Source organism: Macrobrachium rosenbergii, chromosome 46 (assembly GCF_040412425.1).
Source record: "Macrobrachium rosenbergii isolate ZJJX-2024 chromosome 46, ASM4041242v1, whole genome shotgun sequence".
Classification (NCBI taxonomy): Eukaryota; Metazoa; Arthropoda; class Malacostraca; order Decapoda; family Palaemonidae; genus Macrobrachium; species Macrobrachium rosenbergii.
The window spans coordinates 13,287,184-13,312,183 of record NC_089786.1 but is presented as its reverse complement, the minus strand read 5'-3'; the positions used below and the strand labels follow the sequence as shown (position 1 = coordinate 13,312,183).

General features: G+C 36.0%; 1 protein-coding gene across 1 annotated transcript in view; it reads right to left on the bottom strand.

Annotated features, from left to right (window-relative positions):
* The window catches only part of LOC136830372 (uncharacterized), a 225,882-nt gene that overhangs the window by 174,024 nt on the left and 26,858 nt on the right, over window positions 1-25,000 (bottom strand). The window contains exon 2 of the mRNA XM_067089907.1: window positions 6,047-7,213. Coding sequence (XP_066946008.1) covers window positions 6,047-6,995 — 949 coding nt within the window. The 5' untranslated portion in view covers window positions 6,996-7,213. The remainder of the gene's footprint in view (window positions 1-6,046; window positions 7,214-25,000) is intronic.

Below are 25,000 nucleotides of genomic sequence, written 5' to 3'. Positions count from 1 at the left end.
CGGATGCGATCTCTTAAATCAAGAGAGAGAGAGAGAGAGAGAGAGAGAGAGAGAGAGAGAGAGAGAGAGACATGATCATGATCACAGAATTGAACTGAATATAGACTTTAGGCCAAAGGCCAAGCACTGAGAGTATGAGGTCATTCAGCGTTGAAACGGAAATTGACAGTAAAAGGTCTGAAAGGTGTAACAGAAGGAAAACCTCGCAGTTGCACTATGAATCAGTTGTTAGGAGAAGGTGGGAAGTAAGACGGAAGAAAGAGAATATGAAAGGAGATACAGTAAAAGGAACGAAAAGGGTGCAACTAGGGGCCGAAAGGGTGCTGCAAAGAACCTTAAATAATGCCTACAGTGCACTGCATGAGGTGCACTGACGGCACTAACTCCCTACATGGAAGAGACATGATCACGAATATTCTTTAAAAATTGACAAGTGAAAGTATCCTTATCAAACAGACAGACAGAGACGGGTAGACTTCACAAAATGCAAAGACTTGTCATCCAGTACTATTACTCTCTAGATTACCCAATTAACAAAGGATGTGCAGACAGACAAGATTAGCAGCAGAGATTTTATTAATTTTCAAATCTCTGATGTTGGATATCAAGATTTTCAAAAATGCTTTGTTGAAAGAATCTAAAATCGATAATTACGATTTTTTTGTTATAATTATTTCAGTTTAAATGTTAATTTTTTTACCTATTTCATGTGTATTCTATTGAAAAATTTTACCTATCAATATAAGTATAAATCTAGAAGTCCTGTGATATCGTAGCCACATATGTGATATGCACAGATAATCAATTATTTGATGTAAACAGATTATGTAAAGGGGGGCAATTTCTTTTCTACGAGACACGCAACTAAATATTCAATCTTGATCTCTTTACTATATAAGAAACGACAAAATCCCAATCCTGAAGAAAATGTTTGTTGATATAGAAAAAAAAATGTTTGCCTGATCAGAACAAAATTGCCAGGTTATCTGTAAAACTCTCTTTTTCGAGTCTTCATCAGTTACCTTCAATAATATATGATGTATATCATTTTTAGTGCTGTCGTCTACCATACTTATGAGATCAATATGACGTAAGCGTTTCATGCATCAGGATATTTTTTTATTTATTTAGGAGTTCCGATGTTACTCTTAATATTATCAATATCCTATTACTTTTATTATTACTATTATCATCATTATTATATCATAATTCATGCAGAATCGTAATGGTCTAGGTAATACCTTTCTTATTCACTTCTCCGTAATTTCAACGTAAAACAAAAAGAAAAACAAAAAATCACTTAATGGACTGCTTTGCATTTCATTCTTAATATATATCCAAATGACCGGTAGCATTTTTCAAATAACGATAATTCCACGTGTCAAATTACATAATTTTAACGAATATTCAGGATAAACCATAATTCTGGCGAAAATGCAAAAATTTGGTTGATCTTTTCGTAGAAAGATTAACAAATCTAAAATTATCATTAATCAGCACATTTCCACGGCGACGAGGAAGATGGTCAGGAACTTACAACACAAGATGTCATGAATAAAATAGAATAAAATCCAAACAACTGAATAGGCATTACAGAAAAAAATTATAACTATGTATTAGACGTGAATGTGCAGTATAGTGAAAAAAAACACCTGTCCTATATAATGAACACCAAAGAAAAAAATTTGGAAAATAATGAGTGACATCAACTGACATCAATACATCTTCATTCGGATTTCTGCACGTTTACAAATTGATAAAAAGAGTTAATCACTGGAGAGACCTAAATTTTTGTCAACAGCACGACCTTATTCGTCAAGGAAGTAGGGTAGGGACAGGGGGGATGGATAGTGGTGAGGGGTGGGGGTGGTGGGGGGTGGTTAAGAAGACTGTCAACACACAGTGCTAATCTATAAGTTGCTATCACTACCACGACACTCACACTCGATGTCCCAAGTTAAGTAGGTCTTGCCTTGACCTTGGACTCGTTTCATGACCTTACTTTAGCGAGATCGGAACATTTATTTTCGTCTTGCTTTATCTCGTCTGTCAGCTTAATGTCAAGTCAAAAGGCATTAACGAGATTGAACTAAATCTCATATATCAAATCAATCCACGTTTCACTTGTTAAGGGCTATATTACAGTATATGAATCTGACAGCCTCTCTCATCACATTCACAAGATTTAATCCAATCTCGTTAATGAAACCAACAATCTCGTTAATGAAACCAACAATCTCGTTAATGAAATCAACAATCTCACTAATGAAACCAACAATCTCGTTAATGAAACCAACAATCTCGTTAATGAAACCAATCAAATCTCATTGTCCACTTCTAACATGAAATTACACCTATATAATATCAAAGTTCATTATACTCACGCTTTAAACTTCAATGTAATGGATAACACCTGACTTCACTGAAACGTTTACCAAAATTTTCATTGATATAATAATAATATAATAAAATTTAGTATTATGAAACTCACCTCAACATTAGTAACAATATCATAGCAAATCAATATGATGAAAATCCACCTCATTTATATGATTAAATTCAGTTATTAGTAAGAGTAAATCTAATCTAGTAAAACATTCATTCCAATCTCATCAAAACAAATAAATTATTAGTATGGTTAACATCAACTTGAACATACCAGAACGAAATCCTCATGAATAATTTCTAGAAAAAATGTAAGACTAAATCCAAACAGAATGAAAAGTTAAAATGAAGGTTAGCTGGTATTATACCTCAACTAGTGGGTGTGGGTAGTAACTGTCACAGGTAATTTAAACCCACCAAAAAACTTTATGACACCCACAGTAACAAACCCCCGCAGGGGGGTAGTGCCATCAGTGAACCTCATGCGATGCACTATAGGCATTACTTAAAGTTCTTTGCAGGGTCTCTTCGGCCCCTAGTTGCAACCCCTGTCGTTACTATTACTATACCTCCTTTCATATTCTCTTTCTTCCATCTTAAGTTCCACCTTCTCCTAACAACTGATTCACAGTGCAACTGCGAAGTTTCCCTCCTGCTACACATGTTAAACTTTTACTGTCAATTTCCGTTTCAGCGTTGAATGACCTCATAGGTCCCAGTGCTTGGCCTTTGGCCTAAATTCTATATTCAACTCAATTCAGAGTAACAAACGCGAATGCACAAATAAGCAAATCAACAAATCAAGCCATATATAAAGCTGGGAAACGGAGAACGCTATCCTTCTGGATGGAAAACGACGATTTTACAGTTAGGCACAACCAGTAAGTCCTGGGTACCACTACAGCCAAGTAAGAGCGTAATCGAGAAGTCGTTCCCAACCATTCGGCTTCTCGAGTTCATCTGGTGACGGATCGCTTACCACTTGCTAATTCCCCTTCGGTGTGTATTCCGAGGTTGAATGTAATTATATTTACATATATGTATATATAAACACACACACACACATATATATATATATATATATATTATATATATTTACATATGTATATGTGTATATTACTAAAAGGACCTCATTCAAACTGGATGGTATCTAACAGAGCTTTTTATTCAGAAAAAGTTACAAGCTTTCTTGGACAAACAGTCCACATTATCAAGTAGCCTATCCGTACCAAGGTCTAAAGAATATTCTTTAGACCTTGATCCGTACAATCATTGTACGAATACTTGATAATGTGGACTGTTTGTCCAAGAAAGCTTGTAACTTTTTCTGAATAAAAAACTCTGTTAGATACCATCCAGTTTGAATGAGGTCCTTTTAGTAAAATATATATATAATATATATATATACATATACATTTATCTTTATGGGCAACACCGAAGAAAGGCAAACCTGTCCCCTTCACCTCTTCTCAACCTCAGAGGTAAAAAAAAAAAAAAAATACCACTGGGAACAAGTCAACAGAACACAGCAGACACAAAAGAAAAAGCATCTGCAAGACGACCAGAGGCAACGAGGAACACAGCACCATACAAAGCACCCTCGGGTCATTTTCACCAATGCCCCTGTCACTCAAAGTTCCTAGCACTGCCTCTTGAATGAGTACATTATGTCCAGGAACCAAAGCCCATGAATAGAATATAGAATTTAGGCCAAAGGCCAAGCGCTGGGACCTATGAGGTCATTCAGCACTGAATGATCTCAAGAAGGGTTGAAAGGTGGAATATGAGGAAAACCTCGCAGTTGCACTGTGAAACAATTGTTAGAGAGGCTAGAAAGTCATATGGAAGAAAGAGAATAGAAAAAGAGGTAGAGTAAAGGAATGAAAAGTTGCAGCTAAGGGCCGAAGTGACGCTGCAAAGGCCCTTAAGCAATGCCTACAGTGCACCATTTGAGGTGCACTGACGGCACTATCTCCCTAAGGGGGGAACCAATGTCCAAGGAAAAACTAATCATGAACTGAAGATGATGGCAAAAACAGACATAATTGGAGAAATTATGATCATCCCTTAAACCCTTGTGACCGTACCTTAAAACAACTCCAGCTCCCTGATACTTGACCATGTTGAATTGGATTGAATATAGAATTTAGGCCAAAGGCCAAGCACTGGGACCTGTGAGGTCATTCAGTGCTGAAAAGGAAATTTGACAGTAAAAGGTTTGAAAGGTGTAACAAGAGGAAAACCTCACAGTTGCACTATGAATCATTGTTAGCAGAGGGTGGAAATGTATTATTTATATATATATATATATATATATATATATATATATATATATATATATATATATATATAAATAAATTATATATATATATGTATATATATATATGATTGCGTTTGAGTTGACATACGCCAGAGCAAAGTCTATATAATACAAATAAATAAGCGTATGGAAATAACATTTATTTGAAAGTATACATTCATACAACAACATAAGCACGCACATAAATATTCAATTATCCCTCTTCTAGTTTCCCTGCACGACTGTCCTTCTTCAGGGACGCTGAACGCTTGCTATTACGTTTCTTTACAAGAAGAATTGGGCCAGGGAGCTAGGTGGGGGTGTACAGGGGGGAGCGAGTAGGGAGATGGCGACTACTCAAGGCATATTCAATCCCAGACCCTCAAATTACACTGCAGTTTATTGCAGGTAATCACACCCCTTGTAATTTGCCGGGAAAAATGAACGTCCTATATTGATGTCATATATTGACAAAATTCACGATCATTTTAAATACCCTCCGGGTGGTCGCTCTGAAATATATCCCCGTGCAATTATGCGGCATTCAGTGAAGGATTTAAATACCCCGGGGGTGGTCGTCGTTTTGCAGATCCCCTGACCAATTACAGCACTCTGCGATGGAGGACCCCGGGCGCAATCCTCTTCAGCCACTTCTGCGGCGATTATCCCCAAAACATATCCTTAAGAGGCTATCAGCTCACAATTTATGAGGATAATCAGCGTCCACATCAAACAGTGAGGTAAATTAACTTCGGCGCTTCAAGGAGATATTGTTTATTCAGCCGAATTACCCTTCTTTGCACTGATTATGATCTACCACAGTCAACTAATTGCCAGGTGCATAATTCACCGCTTAGGACAAAAGAGGTGCATTGGGTTTTAGCGTACTATGCCCAAATCAGTTTGCTTTAGTGGAGTGGGTGTTTATGTCAAGTGTCTGACTGAATTCTATTTTAAACATTAAAAAAACTTCGAAATTATTACTAAAATGGCATGGTAGGAAGACGAGATTTCCCTTGAATTACTGTAACCCTAATAAATAATATCCTCCTACAGGGATGTCCCACCACCTTCCAGTTTTTTTCTCCTGAGGCCTACAAATTCGGACACGTCGTCTTAACATACATTATCTACTATCTACCTAGTGTTACAGTATTTGCCTCTATATTCGAACAAGATATTATATGGCCAAATTTGAATGTGACGAGTCTTGTAAATATCCCCGTAATAAAACTGGCAATAAGAGCAGAAAATAATAATGTGGTTCATTCTCAAATTAAAGTTTTGCTGAATCGCCATCCCATCTTACAAAAAATGGAAGGTCTTGAATGTAAAACACTTTAAATAAAGAGTACCACTCACCTGGGAACTTTTTTCTATCTTGGCAAACAGCGTTGTCGAGAGGTTCGGTGTTTGGAAGCGACTTGTCATATGATGATGCGCTGCTATTGAGAGAAGCCTCTACCTCGAACATTTCCAATGACAAAGGAGTCCTTGATAAAGAACTTCTGGGAGTGATGGAGAGCAAAGGACTGGTGACATCACCATCCTTTTTAATGCGCCTAGACACCCGGGGAGTCCTAGAGCTTTCCTGCAACCTCCGAATTTCCTGCAGGGCAAATTCTGTGTTCCTGAGGAAAGAACGCTTCCTCTCGGCAGGGTCCCTCGGGACTCTCGTTTTCGTGTTACCTGCATTTTCCCCGTTATTAATCTGGGGAAACCCCTGAGGGGCGTGTCTCGAGCATCCCCTGGAGAGGAGAGACCGACTGCGGAAATTTTTAACCCCGGGGATTAATTCCTGGAGAGCTCTGGTCATCGGGCTCGAATCGCGGCTGGTGAGTTCCACGACGATCTCACTGAAGGAGCCCTTCCCCGTAATAACATCTTCAGCCGAAACTTCCGAGTCTTGACTTCGCTGGAAGTTAAAGTATTTCCCCTTCGCCGCTCCGGCTAGGGCCAAGTCCCACTTCTTATCTCTCGATCTTCCCTCTCGCCCAGGACGGATGTCCCTCAGTTTGTTAACGTTCCTTGACCATACGAACGACAGGCTTTCCTTCCTGTCAAGTGACCTGTCCTGGCTGGGGTCCTTATTCAAATTAGGTAAGGATTCCGAGCCTCTCAGAGCAAAGGACTCCGTAGTAGTATCGGGCAGATTCGACCGGTGCCGAGAACGGGTGGCAGCCTCGTTCACCACTTGAATGAATCCTAAGTCACGCCCCTTGCGGAACCTCGCCGAGGGCAGAGAGGGGAGGGTTCCATGACTGCTGGCCTGTTCGACGTCGGGCCCTGGTAGTTCTACCTCGAAAAACATGTCAGGGAACTTCAAAGGACTCGCATGATTTTCTTCGTTTTCACTGGCATCGTGACACTAGGAGTATTTGTCGCGTCATTGTATAACTGAATTCATTACGTGATTACTGCCTTTATGCTTTTAGTTGTATACTGTCATACAGCAACGTGATTTCCAGAAGTGTTTCTTCCACATTCCTCATACCTGATTTTTCTTGACGTCCACTTCTTGTTTTCCATCTGAAAAATAAATTATGAGGAGATTAGTCGTCTTTTTAAGTATGTGATTCATCTTTTTATAAAATATATGCCATTGATACGCACAGACACAAACAAAGTACATTTTATAAGCGAGCACACATCTTTATGAACATTCCCAAACATGTTCATTATGGCAGTCATACATTCGCGAACATGTGATGAAAAAATTAATGTAAACATAAATGCAAACATATACGTCTACTTCCCCCTGCACGTAATCATAAAATTTAATGGACAAATACTGTTCCACAATAATACACACAAATGGGTGTGTGTATGTAACGACTCAAAAAACTACTGATGAGCATTCTTGAGTACTTGATGTTGTCCAAGTTATTCAAGTTTTCTATTAAATATATACACTACATATACATATATATATATATATATATATATATATATATATATATATATATATATACATACTATATATATATATATATATATATATATATATATATACATATATATATACATATATATATACATATATATATATATATATATATATATATATATATATATATATATATATATATATATACATACTGTATATATATATATATATATATATATATATATATATATATATATATATATATATATAACAATATAGGAGTGGTGCTAGGCCTCTCGACTTACTGTCCTTTACTTAGCAGTCTGTCGAAAGGTCTAGCAATCACCTGAGTTTCACCTTTCCCTTCGTGGCTATCTCCGTGATTCAGTTATGCACACACACTATATATATATATATATATATATATATATATATATATATATATATATATATATATATATATATATATATATATATATATATATATATATATATATATATATAATTCTGGCACATGTCAACAGTTTCATACTGAGAAACTGACCTGACCTGACCCAATCGGGTTGATGGCGGAAACGTAAAGGACTACCTCTAAGCAGAACAAAGACATTTTTTCCAGCTAACACATACTGACACAAGAAAATAAATATTCACACACGAGTGCAGCCACGCGACCATTACACAAGGGCCTCTCCTTCCAGTTGTCGAAAGCATTGGCAATCGATTGACGAAGCGGAATGTGCCGATAAAGTTAATGACAGTCTACGGGAAGTGCGCGCGGCAGCATTTAGTTATCTCGCGAAATTGTGTAGGTTTATTTAGATCAGTGGTTCTCAAACTGGGGTTCATTACCCCCCGTGGGATTAATGAAGCCGTTTCTGTTGGGTAGTTCCTCGTTGGGAGGGTGGGTTCCGTTCTCAGCTAGCACTCTGCTTGGCCCGAGTTCGACTCTCCGACCGGCCAATGAAGAATTAGAGAAATTCATTTCTCGCTATAATTGGTTCGGATTCCACAATAAGCTGTAGGTCCCGTTGCTAGGTAACCAGTTGGTTCTTAGCCACGTAAAATAAATCTAATCCTTCGGGCCAGCCCTTTCTAGGAGAGCTGTTAATCAGCTCAGTGGTCTGGTTAAACTAAGGTATACTTAACTTTTCAGTTGGGTAACGAGGCACTTTCTAAAAGTAATAGTTCTTCAGAATAAAATTCAGTAATTTTATATACAATAATAATAAATACATAAATAAATTAATAAATACAGAGGCAAATTGAGTAATTTTTATGATAATTATGCAAGTTATACCCCCAACATTCGTTTTCTTCTATCCCGAAAGATAATAAGAATGCCACGAAGAGTCTTCTTTGTGATATAAGCGAGTGAAACATAACTGAAGGGGAATGGGGTAGGGGTAATGGGTATCTATCACCCCACTGCCGGGGGTAACGATACCAAACAATTTGAGAACCACTGGATTAGCCAAGGCTTTCTCGTCACACCATTTTGTTATAATAAGTTGTATAGCATTTTGTCATAAGAAGCCTTATAGCATTTTGTTATAAGAAGTTTATCTGTCTATCTGTTTCTATGTTATGTCTATGACATTTTTTATTACTCTGGAGCATAATATACTTTTTTCTGCATCGATGCTCACTCCACACATCTCTCTCTCTCTCTCTCTCTCTCTCTCTCTCTCTCTCTCTCTCTCGTTGGACGAGTCGGTAGCGTTCTCGGCTAGCACTCTGCTGGGCCCGAGTTCGACTCTCCGACCGGCCAATGAAGAATTAGAGGAATTTATTTCTGGTGATAGAAATTCATTTCTCGCCACAGTGTGGTTCGGATTCCACAATAAGCTGAAGATCCCGTTGCTTGGTAATCAATTGGTTCTTAGCCACGTAATATAAGTCTAATCCTTCGGGCCAGCCCTAGGAGAGCTGTTAATCAGCTCAGTGGTCTGGTTAAACTAACATATGCTTAACTTTCTCTCTCTCTCTCTCTCCAGCTGTCGAAGACTTAACATGAATGTCATGTTCTGCTTATTTAAAACGCTGTTTTATAGCATCAAGCCATTAGAAAATGTCACTATAATTGTCACTGTTGTTACTAATATAAAAGCGCAATATCCATACTCATCAAAGAGGTTGCATTAAAAACTGCATTGTCTAAATTCCTGCGGCAAAATAAAAGATCTGGTGCTTTTTGCTTGTTGGTAATGAATTCATTGTCTAAAACAATGTATCTCTGACAGCCTTCTGATAAATACCCCTGCCATTTCTTCATAATTCAATTGTAATGGTCCAGTTACTCATTGGCAATTTTCTGACGTTCTCTTCGAAATTTACAAGACAATACCTTGGTAATTTATGGTTAATTACCCAATAATTCATTGGAATAATGCGATAATTGGGAGATTTCAATATAATGCCACTGTAATTACCCAGCAGTTCATTGGTAAATTGCTGGGAATTCCTTGAAAATTTTGCAGTAACTCTAGAAACTAAAAGGCAGTTCACTGGTGACTTACAAAATATTAATCCGTACCTCATTTGTAACAGCCAGGCCAGTAGTTATTTCACGGTGTTCATAACAGTTAGCAGTTTGCTGACATAAATCATTACAAGTCATGCCAAATATCCTGTGTTCTTGTGCTCAGTTGATGCGATATTATTGGTTGGGGAAAATTTCATTGAAGGAGACTGCGGCATCTACTATTTCCACAGGAATAATGTAAATCCAACTTTAAGATCGACGAATAAACCATGCAAACCACAGTAAACAAAAAAATTTAACACCTATTAATGAATCCGATAAATCTGACAAGATATATTGAAAGAACAAGGACACAAACGACACGATTATATATATATATATATATATATATATATATATATATATATATATATATATATATATATATATATATATATATATATATAAGACAACCTTGCCGGTACCAGACAAACTGAAATAGGAAATGGTTATATAAACCCGAAACAGAAAAAGGTTATATAAACATGCATATCCCCATCCAACCAGAGTTCTTAACTCTAGTACCCGTTCTTTAATACTGTCAGCTAAAATGGCTTAACCTTCAAGCTCAATGAGTCGTTTATGAACGTTTTGCAAGAGACCACAATTTACAGCTTGATAAGAATACTTTAATAAATAATAAAGAAACCGTAGAAAATTGTCAATATTCTCCAAATCTTAGGATCTCTAGACCTTCCTTTGTCTGACGGTTGGCCCGCTGACCTTCGATTGGTCCAGGGTGGCCTGGCCTCACTAAGACTTGAGTGGGTCCTGATGGTAGCTAATCCTGACCCGGGTCTTCGATTGTTCCATTAACAAAACTCATTTTGCGTCCGCATGAGAACAAAACTACATGATACTGCGACAAAGTTACCGTCTCCGTTGACTGGTAAAGCCTTCCCTACTGCCTTTGGCACCTTATCACAGTAAGGACAAGGACCCATGTTGAAGATGTCCTAAGGGGAATACTAATGAGAAATGCGTCGGCTGTTTTGAAATTAGCTGTTGTAATTGTGAATACAAAATAAAAGATTACCCTTTAGTATTTCCTTGCTCATTCTCCACGAGCTTTGATGAGATCTAGGGAAGTTATCCCAAAAGGAATTAAAAAGGAAAACTAGAAGAACTGAAAGCGTCATTCAAAAGATAAACGGCACATCTAATGACCTCTCCTTCAACAACAACAACAACAACAACAACAACAACAACAACAACAATAATAATAATAATAATAATAAATAAAGATAATGATTGGTGAAATAACACCACTAACACGACAAAAACAATAACAGAACACTGATAAATTATCGGCTAAAATAAAAACAATTGTTAAAAAAAATTTAAATGAAACTTTTAACTTTTTAAGGTTATACAATAATTTTCATTTCGATTTTATTTACAACTTTCAATGAGCGCGTAACCTTATCCACACGTTCCTAACCTCAGGAGACATCACTGCCTTTCATACGAGTCACCTTTCTTGTTTCCCTTTTCAGAACTTTCTCATTCCTTTCCCATTACCGCAAGAGACGCCTACAGCCTGCCTTTACTCCTTTAAACCTTTTAATATATGGTCTACTTCTACTAAATAACTCAACTTTTCTAGATTTACTTCAATTCTACTTCTCAATCAATGACTAATTCCGTGTCGGGACAATTCTCCGAGAACCCAAAAATTTTATATATTTTTCTTTCCTTACTAACAATTTTCCCTCCTTCAAGAGAGGTATTCTTCTCGTCATTTTTTTTTGGGGGTTATTTTATGAGAGAGTTTCGCTTTTATATAAGTCCTTTTCTAAATCATATATGATCGCATGACAACGGAGGACGAAGCACTGCCGGAATAGGCACTGGATGCGCTCGTAACTATTGCAAGTATTGTGCCTTTCCGAAAATGGGTCCTAGGTATTTATTACTTTTCGCTAAAAGCTACATGAAATAACCTCATGGCATTTGCTAGTTATTGAATGTTCACATGTTCGACTATATTCCTGTATGTATTTATGTATATATTATGTATGTATATATATATACATATACATATATATACTATATGTGTATATTTAGTTAGTACATATATACATATATATATATATATATATATATACTGTATGCGTTTATTTAGTATATAAATTACATACGTACACATACATACATATATATATATATATATATATATATATATATATATATATATATATATATATATATATATATATATATATATATATATATATATATATATATATATATACACACCTATGTATGTATGCATGTATGTATGTATGTATGTATGTATGTATGTATGTATGTATTCCCGTCATATCTTGCCTCCTGCGCAATGCACAACCCATCAAACAAAACAGTACCTCGGTAAAACATCAATTGTATCTATTTGCACAACGAATTATGCCTGCCTGATCTGTTTACCAATTACTCCCGCGTTCACTCAATCTATTTCTCTAAGGGCAAAGTAATCATCAACTGACAATCATTGATTGGGGGATATTTGCGTAATGTAAGTTATTTTTATTTATCTTTTTTTTTTGCATATTAAAAGGGGCATTACACACAAGAAGTGTCTGACCGATGTACTTTGAAGATGTTATTACATTAGCTTTTTTTCTTGCATAATTTTATAATTTCGCCATTATACTGCCCGCTAGAACAATATTCATGGGTTAAATTGAATTGAATATAGAATTTAGGCCAAAGGCCAAGCACTGGGACCTATGAGGTCATTCAGCGGTGAAAGGGAAATTGACAGCAAAAGGTTGTAAGGGTGTAACAGGAGAAAAACCTCGCAGTTACACTATGAATCAATTGTTAGGAGAGGTAAAAGTAAGATGGAAGAAAGAGAATATGAAAGGAGGGACAGTAAAAGGAATGAAGCGGGTTGCAACTAGGGGCCGAAGGCACGCTGCAAAGAACCTTAAGTAATGCCTACAGTGCACCGCATGAGGTGCACTGGCGGCACTACCCCCTACGGTGGTAATATTCATAAGCCTTCACTTTTTGTAATGGGGAAAACCACAAGCGGTGTACGTTTATTACGGCGATATAACAAGATTAAAAACACGAGCGTCTTTTATTCTGCCGCAAACAAGTTCACTGACGCTGCTTTAGGCTTTATTTCAACTTTCCCTGTTATTAGTTTTCTGTAAATGAAAACTATTGTGCCGGCTTTCTCTGTCCGTCCGCACTTTATTCTGTCCGCCCTCAGATCTTAAAAACTACTGAGGCTAGAAGGCTGCAAATTGGTTTGTTGATCATCCACCCTCCAGTCATAAAACATACCAAATTGCAGCCCCCTAGCCTCAGTAGGTTTGATTTTATTTAAGGTTAAAGTTAGCAATAGTCGTGCTTCTGGCAACGATATAGGATAAGCCAACACCTGGCCGTGGTTAAAGTTTCATGGGCCGCGGCTCACACAGCATTATGCCGAGACCACCGAAAGATAGCTCTATTATCGGTGGCCTTGATTATGAGCTTTAACGGTTGTACAGAAAACTCGATTGCGCGCCGAAGAAACTTCAGCGCATTTTTTACTTGTCTCTATTTTACTTTATTCATGAAATAAGTGAAATATAGCCGAACTTAGCACGAAATTACCAGTTACTTTTTTTTTTCTTTTGCTCGTTATGGCCAAACACTCCAATATTTGATTAGTTAACATGAGTGGGCCGTAATTTCTCCCCGATGACGTCATTTGCTAATATTTACTGAGCTTTATGCTATTACAGGCATAAATCATTATCAATCCTCTATTAACAGGCTTTTGCATTTGCGTAATTGTATGTATGTATGTATGTATGTATGTATGTATGTATGTATGTATGTATGTATGTATGTATGTATGTATATATATTATATATATATATGTATATATACATTATATATACATATATATATATATATATATATATATATATATATATATATATATATATATATATATATATATATATATATATATACATATATATATATATATATATATATATATATATATATATATATATATATATATATATATATATATATATATATATATATATATATATATATATATATATATATATATATATATATATATATATATATATATATATATATATATATATATATATACACACACACATGTGCATATATAAGTATAAATAAATGTACATTTGAAAGAAATAATGAAAACATGAGAACGTGTTTCCCAGGAATGAATTGCTGACTCACCTCTGGCCCGAACTCCTGGTTTTTTTTTTTAAATAAAAGGCCAGTGCATTAACAATTCACCCACCTAGATCATAAAGTAACTTGGAACCTAAGTGCCCCATACCTGAGGTTTTTCCCTGACAGGGTACCACCTAAGATACCAGGTTCCACCTTCTCTTATGATCTATGTGAGTAAACTGCTAACGCCCTGGCTTATCATCTGAAAGACCGGGGTTCGGTACCGATGTGAGTCGGGAATTTAGATGCATATATGTATTATAAATGTGTATATAAATATACATGTATATATAATATATATGTATAAACATGTATGTGTATATTATATATATATGTATGTATATACATGTGTATATATATATATATATATATATATATATATATATATATATATATATATGTATATATATATATATATATATATATATATATATATATATATATATATATATCTATATATATATATATATATATATATATATATATATATATATATATATATATATTATATATATATATATATATATATATATATATATATATATATATATATATATATATATTTTATATATATATATATATATATATATATATATATATATATATATATATATATATATATATATATATATATATATATATATATATATATAATATATAAATATATATATATAAATATATATATATATGTTTTATATACTATTCATGCAAAACTGTTTTTCCTAATAACGGGTTGCTCATGGACAAATTAACATCGCTGTTTCTCACTAGCGTCAAATCGAGGATGAATCACCTACTTACAAAACTTCAGTATCAATCGCTCCAAATACATAAGAATCATCACTTTACAAAAATATTGTCCTTAATAAATCTTTCAACATGACCATACCTACTTTAAACAAACTGACCCATTTTTTTTTTCAAACTACCTTCACTTCTTATTACATCCCCCTTCACTATCACTTTCACCAATTCAAAAGGGACACTAGCAAAGAACTCAAACAATTCAAATTATTTTAAATAAGATCTTTACCAGTAATGTCGTTCTGTTTCATGGTTTTATTAATTACAGAGTGTTTCATACCCAAGTTAAACCATTTATACGATAACACTGTCCGGCCTGAAATTCCAATTAATCACAGCAAACCCACTAATTATTGGGTCCTTATTTAGATACAAGGACAAATTGAGCCCCCTTTTGATATCTAATGCAGTCTATGTATTCACGTGTCCCGCACGTAGTTCGGGAAAATATGTCGGGGCATGTCGAAGGCTTCTTAATGTCGGCATATATAGCCACAGGGGTGTGAGTTATCGACCAGGTGTCCAGTTGTCATCTCCAGAAATCTCGAGTTTTCGGGAACATATAAAGAAATGGAAATTTAAAACCCTTACACGGGCGTCTTCCCCTCAACACTTTCCTGTCTTCGAATCGATTTTCAGAAAAAACAGTAGTTTCAAAACTGAACAATCAAACTACCGCTGCCCCTCGTTACCTGGCATGACCATACTTTGGGACCTTTCGCTTCCTCTTTGCTCGAGATGGTAATTTTCTTAGTATTTTATGTCTTGTGGATTTTATTATAAAGGTAGGTTGGTATTTTTAGGATGATTCTTTTTTTATTATACTATATATATATTCGTCTTTTTACAGTTGTGATGATGGGGCAAGGCTCCGAAATATCGCTAATAAAGCTTTGTGAAATTGTCACATGGTGTCTACTTTGTCTCCTAGTAATGAATATATCGCCCATGACTGCTGCTTTTCTGACACACGCACACACACACATATATATATATATATATATATATATATATATATATATATATATATATATATATATATATATATATATATATATATATATATATATATATATATATATATATATATATATATATATATATATATATATATATATATATATATATATATAATTTATATATATATATATATATATATATATATATATATATATATATATATATATATATATATATATATATATATATATATATATATATATATATATATATATATATATATATATATATATATATAGAGAGAGAGAGAGAGAGAGAGAGAGAGAGAGAGAGAGAGAGAGAGAGAGAGAGAGAGATACGTACGTACATACATACATACAGAGATATAGATATAGGCTATATGAGCTACTGTATAATTTCAACAAAGTGATGATAAAAGCTGCACTGTTCCTGCTTCCGTTTCTGGTAACACAGTTGACCGACTAATGTCAGGTTCGATGTATGTATATTTCGGGTGATAACAGCGACGCAAAAGGTTTATTTTTAGGTCTACCTGACACTAATGAATAGCCAGCTATAAAGTTAGAAAGAGCAGCCATTTGTTTCAGAACTGAGGACCCTTTCCAAAAACTGATAATTGCGACAAAATTATTGGCAACCTAGAAAGTGCAGTCAATTGATTCAGAAGGGGTTTATTATTAGGTTCCCAGCATTCTAATGTAGTACAACGACGGTACGGGGTAATAAGGAATGGATACTGGGCTAAGATAAAATAAAAAAATTAAGTAAAGTAAAAAATACAGAAAAGTCGGACAGTAGGTAACTTGTGAAATGTAAAAAAAGAAGGGATGCTACAAAAAAAACTTTCAGCAGTGCCTTTACTGCACTGCACAAGGCACACCGCAAGCAATATCGACCATCGTGGTCAGAACGGTTAATAAACCTACGTTCCAAGGCTTACTGAAGTGGCTGATGTTATTATAAGACTGACAGAAGTGGCTGATGTTATTATAAGACTGACAGATGTGGCTGATGTTATTATAAGACTGACAGATGTGGCTGATGTTATTATAAGACTGACAGAAGTGGCTGATGTTATTATAAGACTGACAGAAGTGGCTGATGTTATTGTAAGACTGACAGATGTGGCTGATGTTATTGTAAGACTGACAGATGTGGCTGATGTTACTGTAAGACTGACAGATGTGGCTGATGTTATTGTAAGACTGACAGATGTGGCTGATGTTATCGTAAGACTGACAGACTGACAGATGTGGCTGATGTTTTTATAAGACTGACAGAAGTGGCTGATGTTATTGTAAAACTGACAGATGTGGCTGATGTTATTATAAGACTGACAGAAGTGGCTGATGTTATTGTAAGACTGACAGATGTGGCTGATGTTATTAAAAGAGGCAAAACTAGGACGACTAACACAAATGTACGTGATGAAGTGAAAACACGCATAAGGTATATGAAAATGTATAGAGATCGTTTGGAATTCTCTTCCCCCTTCTGTCCTCCCCGTCACATCAAACCTTACATCTTCAAATAGGTAGGTCTATCCATTCACCACCTCCACATCCCCTTTCCATTTTGTGTTGAACTTCGGATTGGATTTAGTAAAAGCATTCAGTTGCTCATGCCGTCGGCCTCCTTGTTTAATAGGATGAAAGTTCTCTTTTAATCAGTACAAATAAACATAATGGAGATCTCAGGCAACAAAGTGATGAAATCAAGAAAGCGAGTGCCGTTATAATACGCATATTGAACAGGCTTCGGTTTGGCACCACTGATGCGAAAAATATGCGAGAGCGCTTGATTCCATTAATGTAGACTCCAATAAAGCAACAGCAACGATCGGAATGCGTTCGTCCGTATTGTTCTCGATGACAAAGAAGAAGAAAGAAGAAACCGCCCAAAAAACAAAAATATGTTACCCACAAAGAAGCGTTGCGTTTATACGATCGAGCACTTCTGAATAGATATGTCTTTCAAAATTGTATTGCTTGAAGAAGTGCCCGTGTCTATCTCTTCAGGTATGGTTAGCGTTGTACGTACTATAATGGCAGTCATTTTCTATACTGATTGAGAAAAGACTCCTACTTCTACTTTTCGCTTTCATCATAATTTATCAGGTTGTGGAGTAAAGTCCTTCGCCCTGCCCCTTCCTTTGTACCCCCTGACCTCCATATCTGTCTCTTGCGGCTGGGCTTTACTACCCTTTTGTGATTTCATCACTTTTTTGGCTGTGATCTCCATATTTCTCAACGTTTTAGTCCTCCCTTATCTATTATATTTATTTGTACTGATTAAAAGAGAAATTTCATCGCAACTAAATCTTGTTAAAAGTTTAAAATTCCTCACAGTGACAAGAACACACAAATAGATTAGGATTTCATAAATAGTTAAAAAAATAATCCGCAAAGTATATAAACTTATTTTAACAGAAAAAAATTCCCTTTTTATAGGAGCTTTATCTGTGCAGCTTGAACTTAAGCACACCTTAGTTTAACCAGGCCACTGAGCTGATTAACAGCTCTCCTAGGGCTGGCCCGAAGGATTAGATTTATTTTACGTGGCTAAGAACCAACTGGTTACCTAGCAACGGGACCTACAGCTTATTGTGGAATCCGAACCACAATACCGAGAAATGAATTTATATCACAAGAAATAATTCCTCTAATTCTTCAGTGGCCGGTCGGAGAATCGAACGCGGGCCCAGCAGAGTGCTAACCGAGAACGATACCAACCCGTCCAATGAGGAACTTGTGCAGCTTGAAAATATTGTTACATAGCAAAATCATATAATTTTAATCAGAACAGTAAACAGTGTCTGCCCAAAATCCAAAAAATAACTTGCAAAAAGATGCGAACAGCATATAAAATAATGTGCATGATAAAAAAAATCACATAACTAGAAAAATAATGAGAAATAATCCTTAAAACTGACATAACAATCCGCCTAACATAAATTGAGATCTACATAAAGGAATACTAACCCTCTCATATTAAATTATTAATCCCAGCAACTGAAAACATAACTTACAGTGTATACGATAATTACCATATTTAAAAATTGATCCTAAAAAAATCCGCGCAATCTCATCTCATTCGAAAGCGGTTCCTATAAATAAATATAATTCCTCGGCTTAAAGAATAATTTTCTCACAATTAAACCGTATGCCTCACATTTAAACAATTATTGTCACAATAAATAATCCACAAAGCATGAGAGCAATCTGCCCCTCCCTTCCAAACACAAAACAAAACAATTTGCACATTAAAAACAAGTACAAAACGCGCCGGTATCTTCGGCGCAATCGAGTTTTCTGTACAGTGTATAATGCTGTATGAGCCGTGGCCCATGAAGCTTTCAGCCACTGCCTGGTGGTGGTCTATCCTATATCGCTGCCAGATGCACGATTATGGCTAACTTTAACCTTAAATAAAATCAAACCTACTGAGGCTAGGGGGCTGCAGCTTGTTATGTTTCATGATTGGAGGGTGGATTATCAACATACCAATTTGCAGCCCTCTAGCCTCAGTAGTTTTTAAGATCTGAGGGCGGACAGAAAAAGTGCGGACGGACAAACAAAGCCGGCACAATAGTTTTCTTTTACAGAAAACTAAAAAATAATCTTTGGCATAATGTAAACTTATCATGTATGGGAAATAATCGACTCTTCGTAGAAAAATTAACCTACAACAATAATAAAATTCGTTAAGTCTTAGTGATTACGTAATACGAACAAACCCGGCGACGGAAAGCGATTCTGAATCACTGGAAAAGACTAGGTATGTCTGATATTGATGGATTGCCCGTCTGCAATGGATTGCTTCAAGGTCGCTCTATATATTACGTTAGTCAGTATATTTCTTCTTACAGGGTAAATGACATTTGGATTTATATGATTTTTTATCTTTATTATTATTATTATTATTATTATTATTATTATTATTATTATTATTATTATTATTATTGTAGTAGTAGTAGTAGTAGTTTCCAACATTACAAACACAGGTACACACATATATATACATATATAATATATGTGTGTTGTGTGTGTACCTGCGAGTGTGTGCTTGAAGTATTTGCTTTTGTGCATGAGTACGAACACATTTAATCAGCATCACTTGATCGAATGAGTAACATTTCGAGATGAAAACAGTCCTTTGTGAAAGAAATGCACTACGCCGCACGCAAGGGTTTTTCGTGTTAAATCTACAAACAATTTCACTGAAAACTTTACGAAGCAGCCAATGCATATCGTAAAAGTATGCCATCACACGCCATGCTATCGCCGCCTTCTCACGAAGGTGCTCATAATGCATGAAGCACAATTCCGGTCTTTAAAATACAGCAATATGGGGTCGTAAGCATGTGGGTGGATTGGCTACCTGATACTGCTGGATTGGTTCGGATATCTGTACTAAACGCTCTTCACTTCTGCCATGAAACTTTACACTCACATACGTCCAACCCCAGACAAGGTAGGAAGGCTGTACTTACGTTTAACGCCCTTGTTTTTTGATAAGAAAAAAAAATTACAAAAAACGTTCAGCAAACCTTACATGCCTCCATCTAATGGCAAGGGTCGTACTGACACCTGAAAATGACAAGAGCAGGACTATTATACTATTTGGTAGTATCAGTTTCTAATTTATTTTTTAACGGTAAACATGAGTTTTTAATGACTAAAATAATACCTAGGAAACGATACCAAGCCGTTCCGAGTTGATTTATAGGTATTTTTTTTTTATATTGTCAAGGAATATTACACGTCTGCACCACTGGTTGTTCGATCCGTAAGGTTAAAGCAAAGTTAGAAGTTAAAGCTTGGTAGTTTCACTCCTTCCACAGTCTACTGTTTCTCGGGCGGACGTCAGCCAGGTAATCCAACCCAACCACGCCGTCACTCACGTCAGTAACCATCTGGTAGACAGTCACGACTCACTATCCGCCCCTTGACGGGGAGCGAACGCTGGTCCCAGAGATTACGAGGCCAACACGTTACCAACTGTACTAGCCAGACTGTCATCATACAATTCACTTTAACTCCCAAAGGGCGTATGGCTGGCAACTTCTGGCAATTTCATCCTTTTAAAAAGGGTACCGGCTTCTGCGGCTAACTAACCCACACTGTGGCACCTGTCTGTTGCTAGAGAATGAAGCTTACCTGGGCAGCTGAAGTCTTGTTCAGGATCTGCTGTTGCTTTCCTTGGAACTAAATTGCTGGATGACAGACTGCTCCAGAGTATTCTGGAATTCAGAGCAGTTGGTCAAGGTTTGTCTTAGTGCTTGATGCCAAATCTATAAAATGCCAGTATAACAGCTCATAAGCGTGAGAACTGGCATCAATATTGATAAAAAAAAAAAAAACCGGAATGCATAACTTCAAAACGATGTTCAGTTTGACAACGTGGTACGTCATGGACTCTAACCTGAAGCAAACAGGGTAACACACATTATTTACGGGCACGCCTCTGGAAGTTCCGAACTGAAATTGAACTGACAGGGAAACAGACAAACAGATAAAGCAGGTGAACTTCGACCTCTTTTAAATGGAGGACCGTATGGAATGGGCACCCATTGCCAAAGGAAACAAGAAAATAAGGGGAGATGGTTAAACAGCAGGGTTTAGCCTGCAAAGTATCGATAGGTAAGTATTTTAAAAGTTATTGTACAATCCTGAACCGCACAATCAAATACTAGTTATAGGTAATCAGTTACATAAAATGAATGTTTTCAAATGGCAATGCTCCAAATTAATAAAATAATTTTATTGCACGCATAAGTGACTATTTACATACCTACAGGCTAAACAGATGATGATGATGATGATTATTATTATTATTATTATTATTATTATTATTATTATTCGGAAACCAAGCAACGGGGACGCGTTTCAAAGGCCAACTTCCAGACCACGACCGTAGAAAATACAATGTAATACATACCACAATAAGCAAATATAAACACACAGCGAGCATTTGAGTCAGGAAAACTAAGGCAACGTAGCATTGCGCCCTGAAGTATTATTACAATTTCTCGTCATATTTATGGCATCGTCATCAATAGGATATATGTTGTCCTTAACTCTCGAGTATCGGTAAACACTTTTGGGTGTCGCTGGCTTTTTTTATGGAAAAAGATATTTCTTTACTCAAAAATTCCATCCGGATTTTAGCTCGACGTGCAGTAATTCTCTCTGTAACTCAAGTTATTGTTATTATACTAGGTTGCTTTCCCTACTGGGGCCATTGGGTTTGAAGAATTCTGCTTTTCCAACTACAGCTGGAACTGGGCTTGTAATAATAATAAAAACAATAATAACAATATCATTACTATTATCATTATAAATTACTTCAAAAATGCTGAACTGAACTGAAATGAATATACATTTTAGGCCAAAGGCCAAGCGCTGGGAGCTATGAGGTCATCCAGCAATGAAAGGGAAACTGACAGTAAAAGATTTGAAAGGTGTAACACGAGGAAAACCTCGCAGTTACATTATGAATCAATTGTTAGGAGAGGGTGGAAAGTAAGATGGAGAAAGAAGAGAATATGAAAACAGAAAAAGGAACGAAAGGGGTTGCAGCTAGGGGCCGTAGGGACGCTACAAATAACCTTAAGTAATGCCTACAGTGCACCGCATGAGGTGCACTGACGGCTCTACCCTCCTACCGGGTTCAAAAACGCTGGCTGGTTGATTCAGATTGAGGTAGCTTATACCATCAAGGGAGGCTCGTGTGGTTAACTGTTGAAGGGTACATGGGGCGTGATATGGACCTCTGAACTATGACCTACTTATGGAAACGAATTCAACGAGACGTTGGTAATATTTCTGTTATCTCACACGTCAATAGAAGGATCTGCTCTTAAATGAAAGATGAAAATTGGTACAAGGTGAAGTTAAGGAATTTGGACAGCAAAATAAAGAAAAGTTAAGTATACCTTAGTTTAACCAGACCACTGAGCTGATTAACAGCTCTCCTAGGGCTGGCCCGAAGGATTAAACTTATTTTACGTGGCTAAGAACCAACTGGTTACCTAGCAACGGGACCTACAGCTTATTGTGGAACCCGAACCACATTATAGTGAGAAATGAATTTCTATCACCAGAAATTAATTCCTCTAATTCTTCGTTGGCCGGACGGAGACTCGAACTCGGGCCTGGCAGAGTGCTAGCCGAGAACTCTACTGACGCGTCCAACGAAGAACTGAGCAGAGTAGAGAGAGACCATACAGAATGGATAAAAGTAAAAGGCATAAAGCAACTCTACTGGCAGGCTGAAAGGATTCTGGAACCTCCAATATCATCTGAAAGAGGCCCATTGCAAGCGATATCCTGTCTATAGGGTTTATTGTAAATTCCTGACTTTTTCCAAATACATAAATGAAACAATTTTATTTGAAATACACAAATAACAGAAGTCTTATTCCTTGTTTTTTTGTCTTCTCTTGGTCTGAGCTAAAGGCATTAGACTGCTTTTTACTATGTCCTTTACATGAAAAAGGCTCTAGAAGCTATATAAGCAATTTAGAAGGATAATGGAAATAGGGAATTGGCGAAATGTCGGTATGGAATAGAACAGAATATAGAATTTATGCAAACACCAAGCGCGGGTACCTATGAGATCCTTCATTGCTGAAACGGAAATTGGCAATAAAAAGGTTTAAAAGGTGTAACAGTCCGAAAATCTCGCAGTTGCATTATGAATCCATTGTTAGGAGAGGGTGGAAAGTAAGACTGAAGAAAAAGAATATTAACGAAGGTACAGTAAAAGGAAAGAAAGGGATTGCAGCTTGGGGCCGAAGGGACGCTGCAAAGGATCTTCAGTAATGCCTACAGGCAATGTTGTTATAAAAAAATGATCATGTTAAAAAACCTTATTATAGACTCCATAAGGAAACCACTATCCTTTGAATTCTGGACTAAATACCAACAGTCAAACTTCTCTTAGTCCGATAAATTTCTTAAAATCCGAATATAAGGGAGACCCTTCGCGTGTTCAGAAACTTTCCAGCAAGGCGGTTCATAATTATTTATTCATCATGTCATCGTTGCTATTGGCGATCGAACTCACGATGAAAGCTTGACAGATTTCTCTCTCTCTCTCTCTCTCTCTCTCTCTCTCTCTCTCTCTCTCTCTCTCTCTCTCTCTCTCTCTGTAACATCTCCTTAAGGGGATTTTTGATTGTTGATGGCGAATTTAATTCTGAAAACACAAGATGAAGCGTGTTTCTGTTAAAGAAAGAATATTTGGTGTACCTATCTATCTAAATAAAGAATATACGGTGTACCTATCTATCTACTCACAGAATTAGAAAATTTTTACTTCCAGAGTGATGAAGTCCCGACATTGAACAAACAAAACCATATAATTGATCCTTACTGAGTGAGTGTGTCATTTATGTTCAAAAGAATTACGAAAAGTGATTCTCAACTAATCATCAAAGAAAAGGGACAGAGAGGTAATATATCAGTTACAACGAAAAAACAAAACTTATACGAACGCAACAGAGAAAACAGACAAAATAGGAAGGTTACGTGTTACGAATTCCAATAAGAAAATGGTTATAAAAATTGTAAATAATTGAAAATCATGGCGTGAGAAATAATACGAGATAAAAAGAATGCGGCAATAGAACACTACTCAAGGCCAACAATGAGAATTTGTGTGTGTGTGTGTGTTTTTAATTACCTGTGCTAAATGTCAGAAACTAGAAAAATTAACAACAATCTTTGCTAGAAGATCCATTAAAAAATCTCGTAATTCATAATGACATGTTACGGCTTTAACAATACTGAAGACTAGTTATAAGAAAATTAGGAAGGTACAATTTTGCAAACCTCTTGTTAGACTCGACAGACTTACGTTAAGAACTTATCGAATTCCAATAATTATG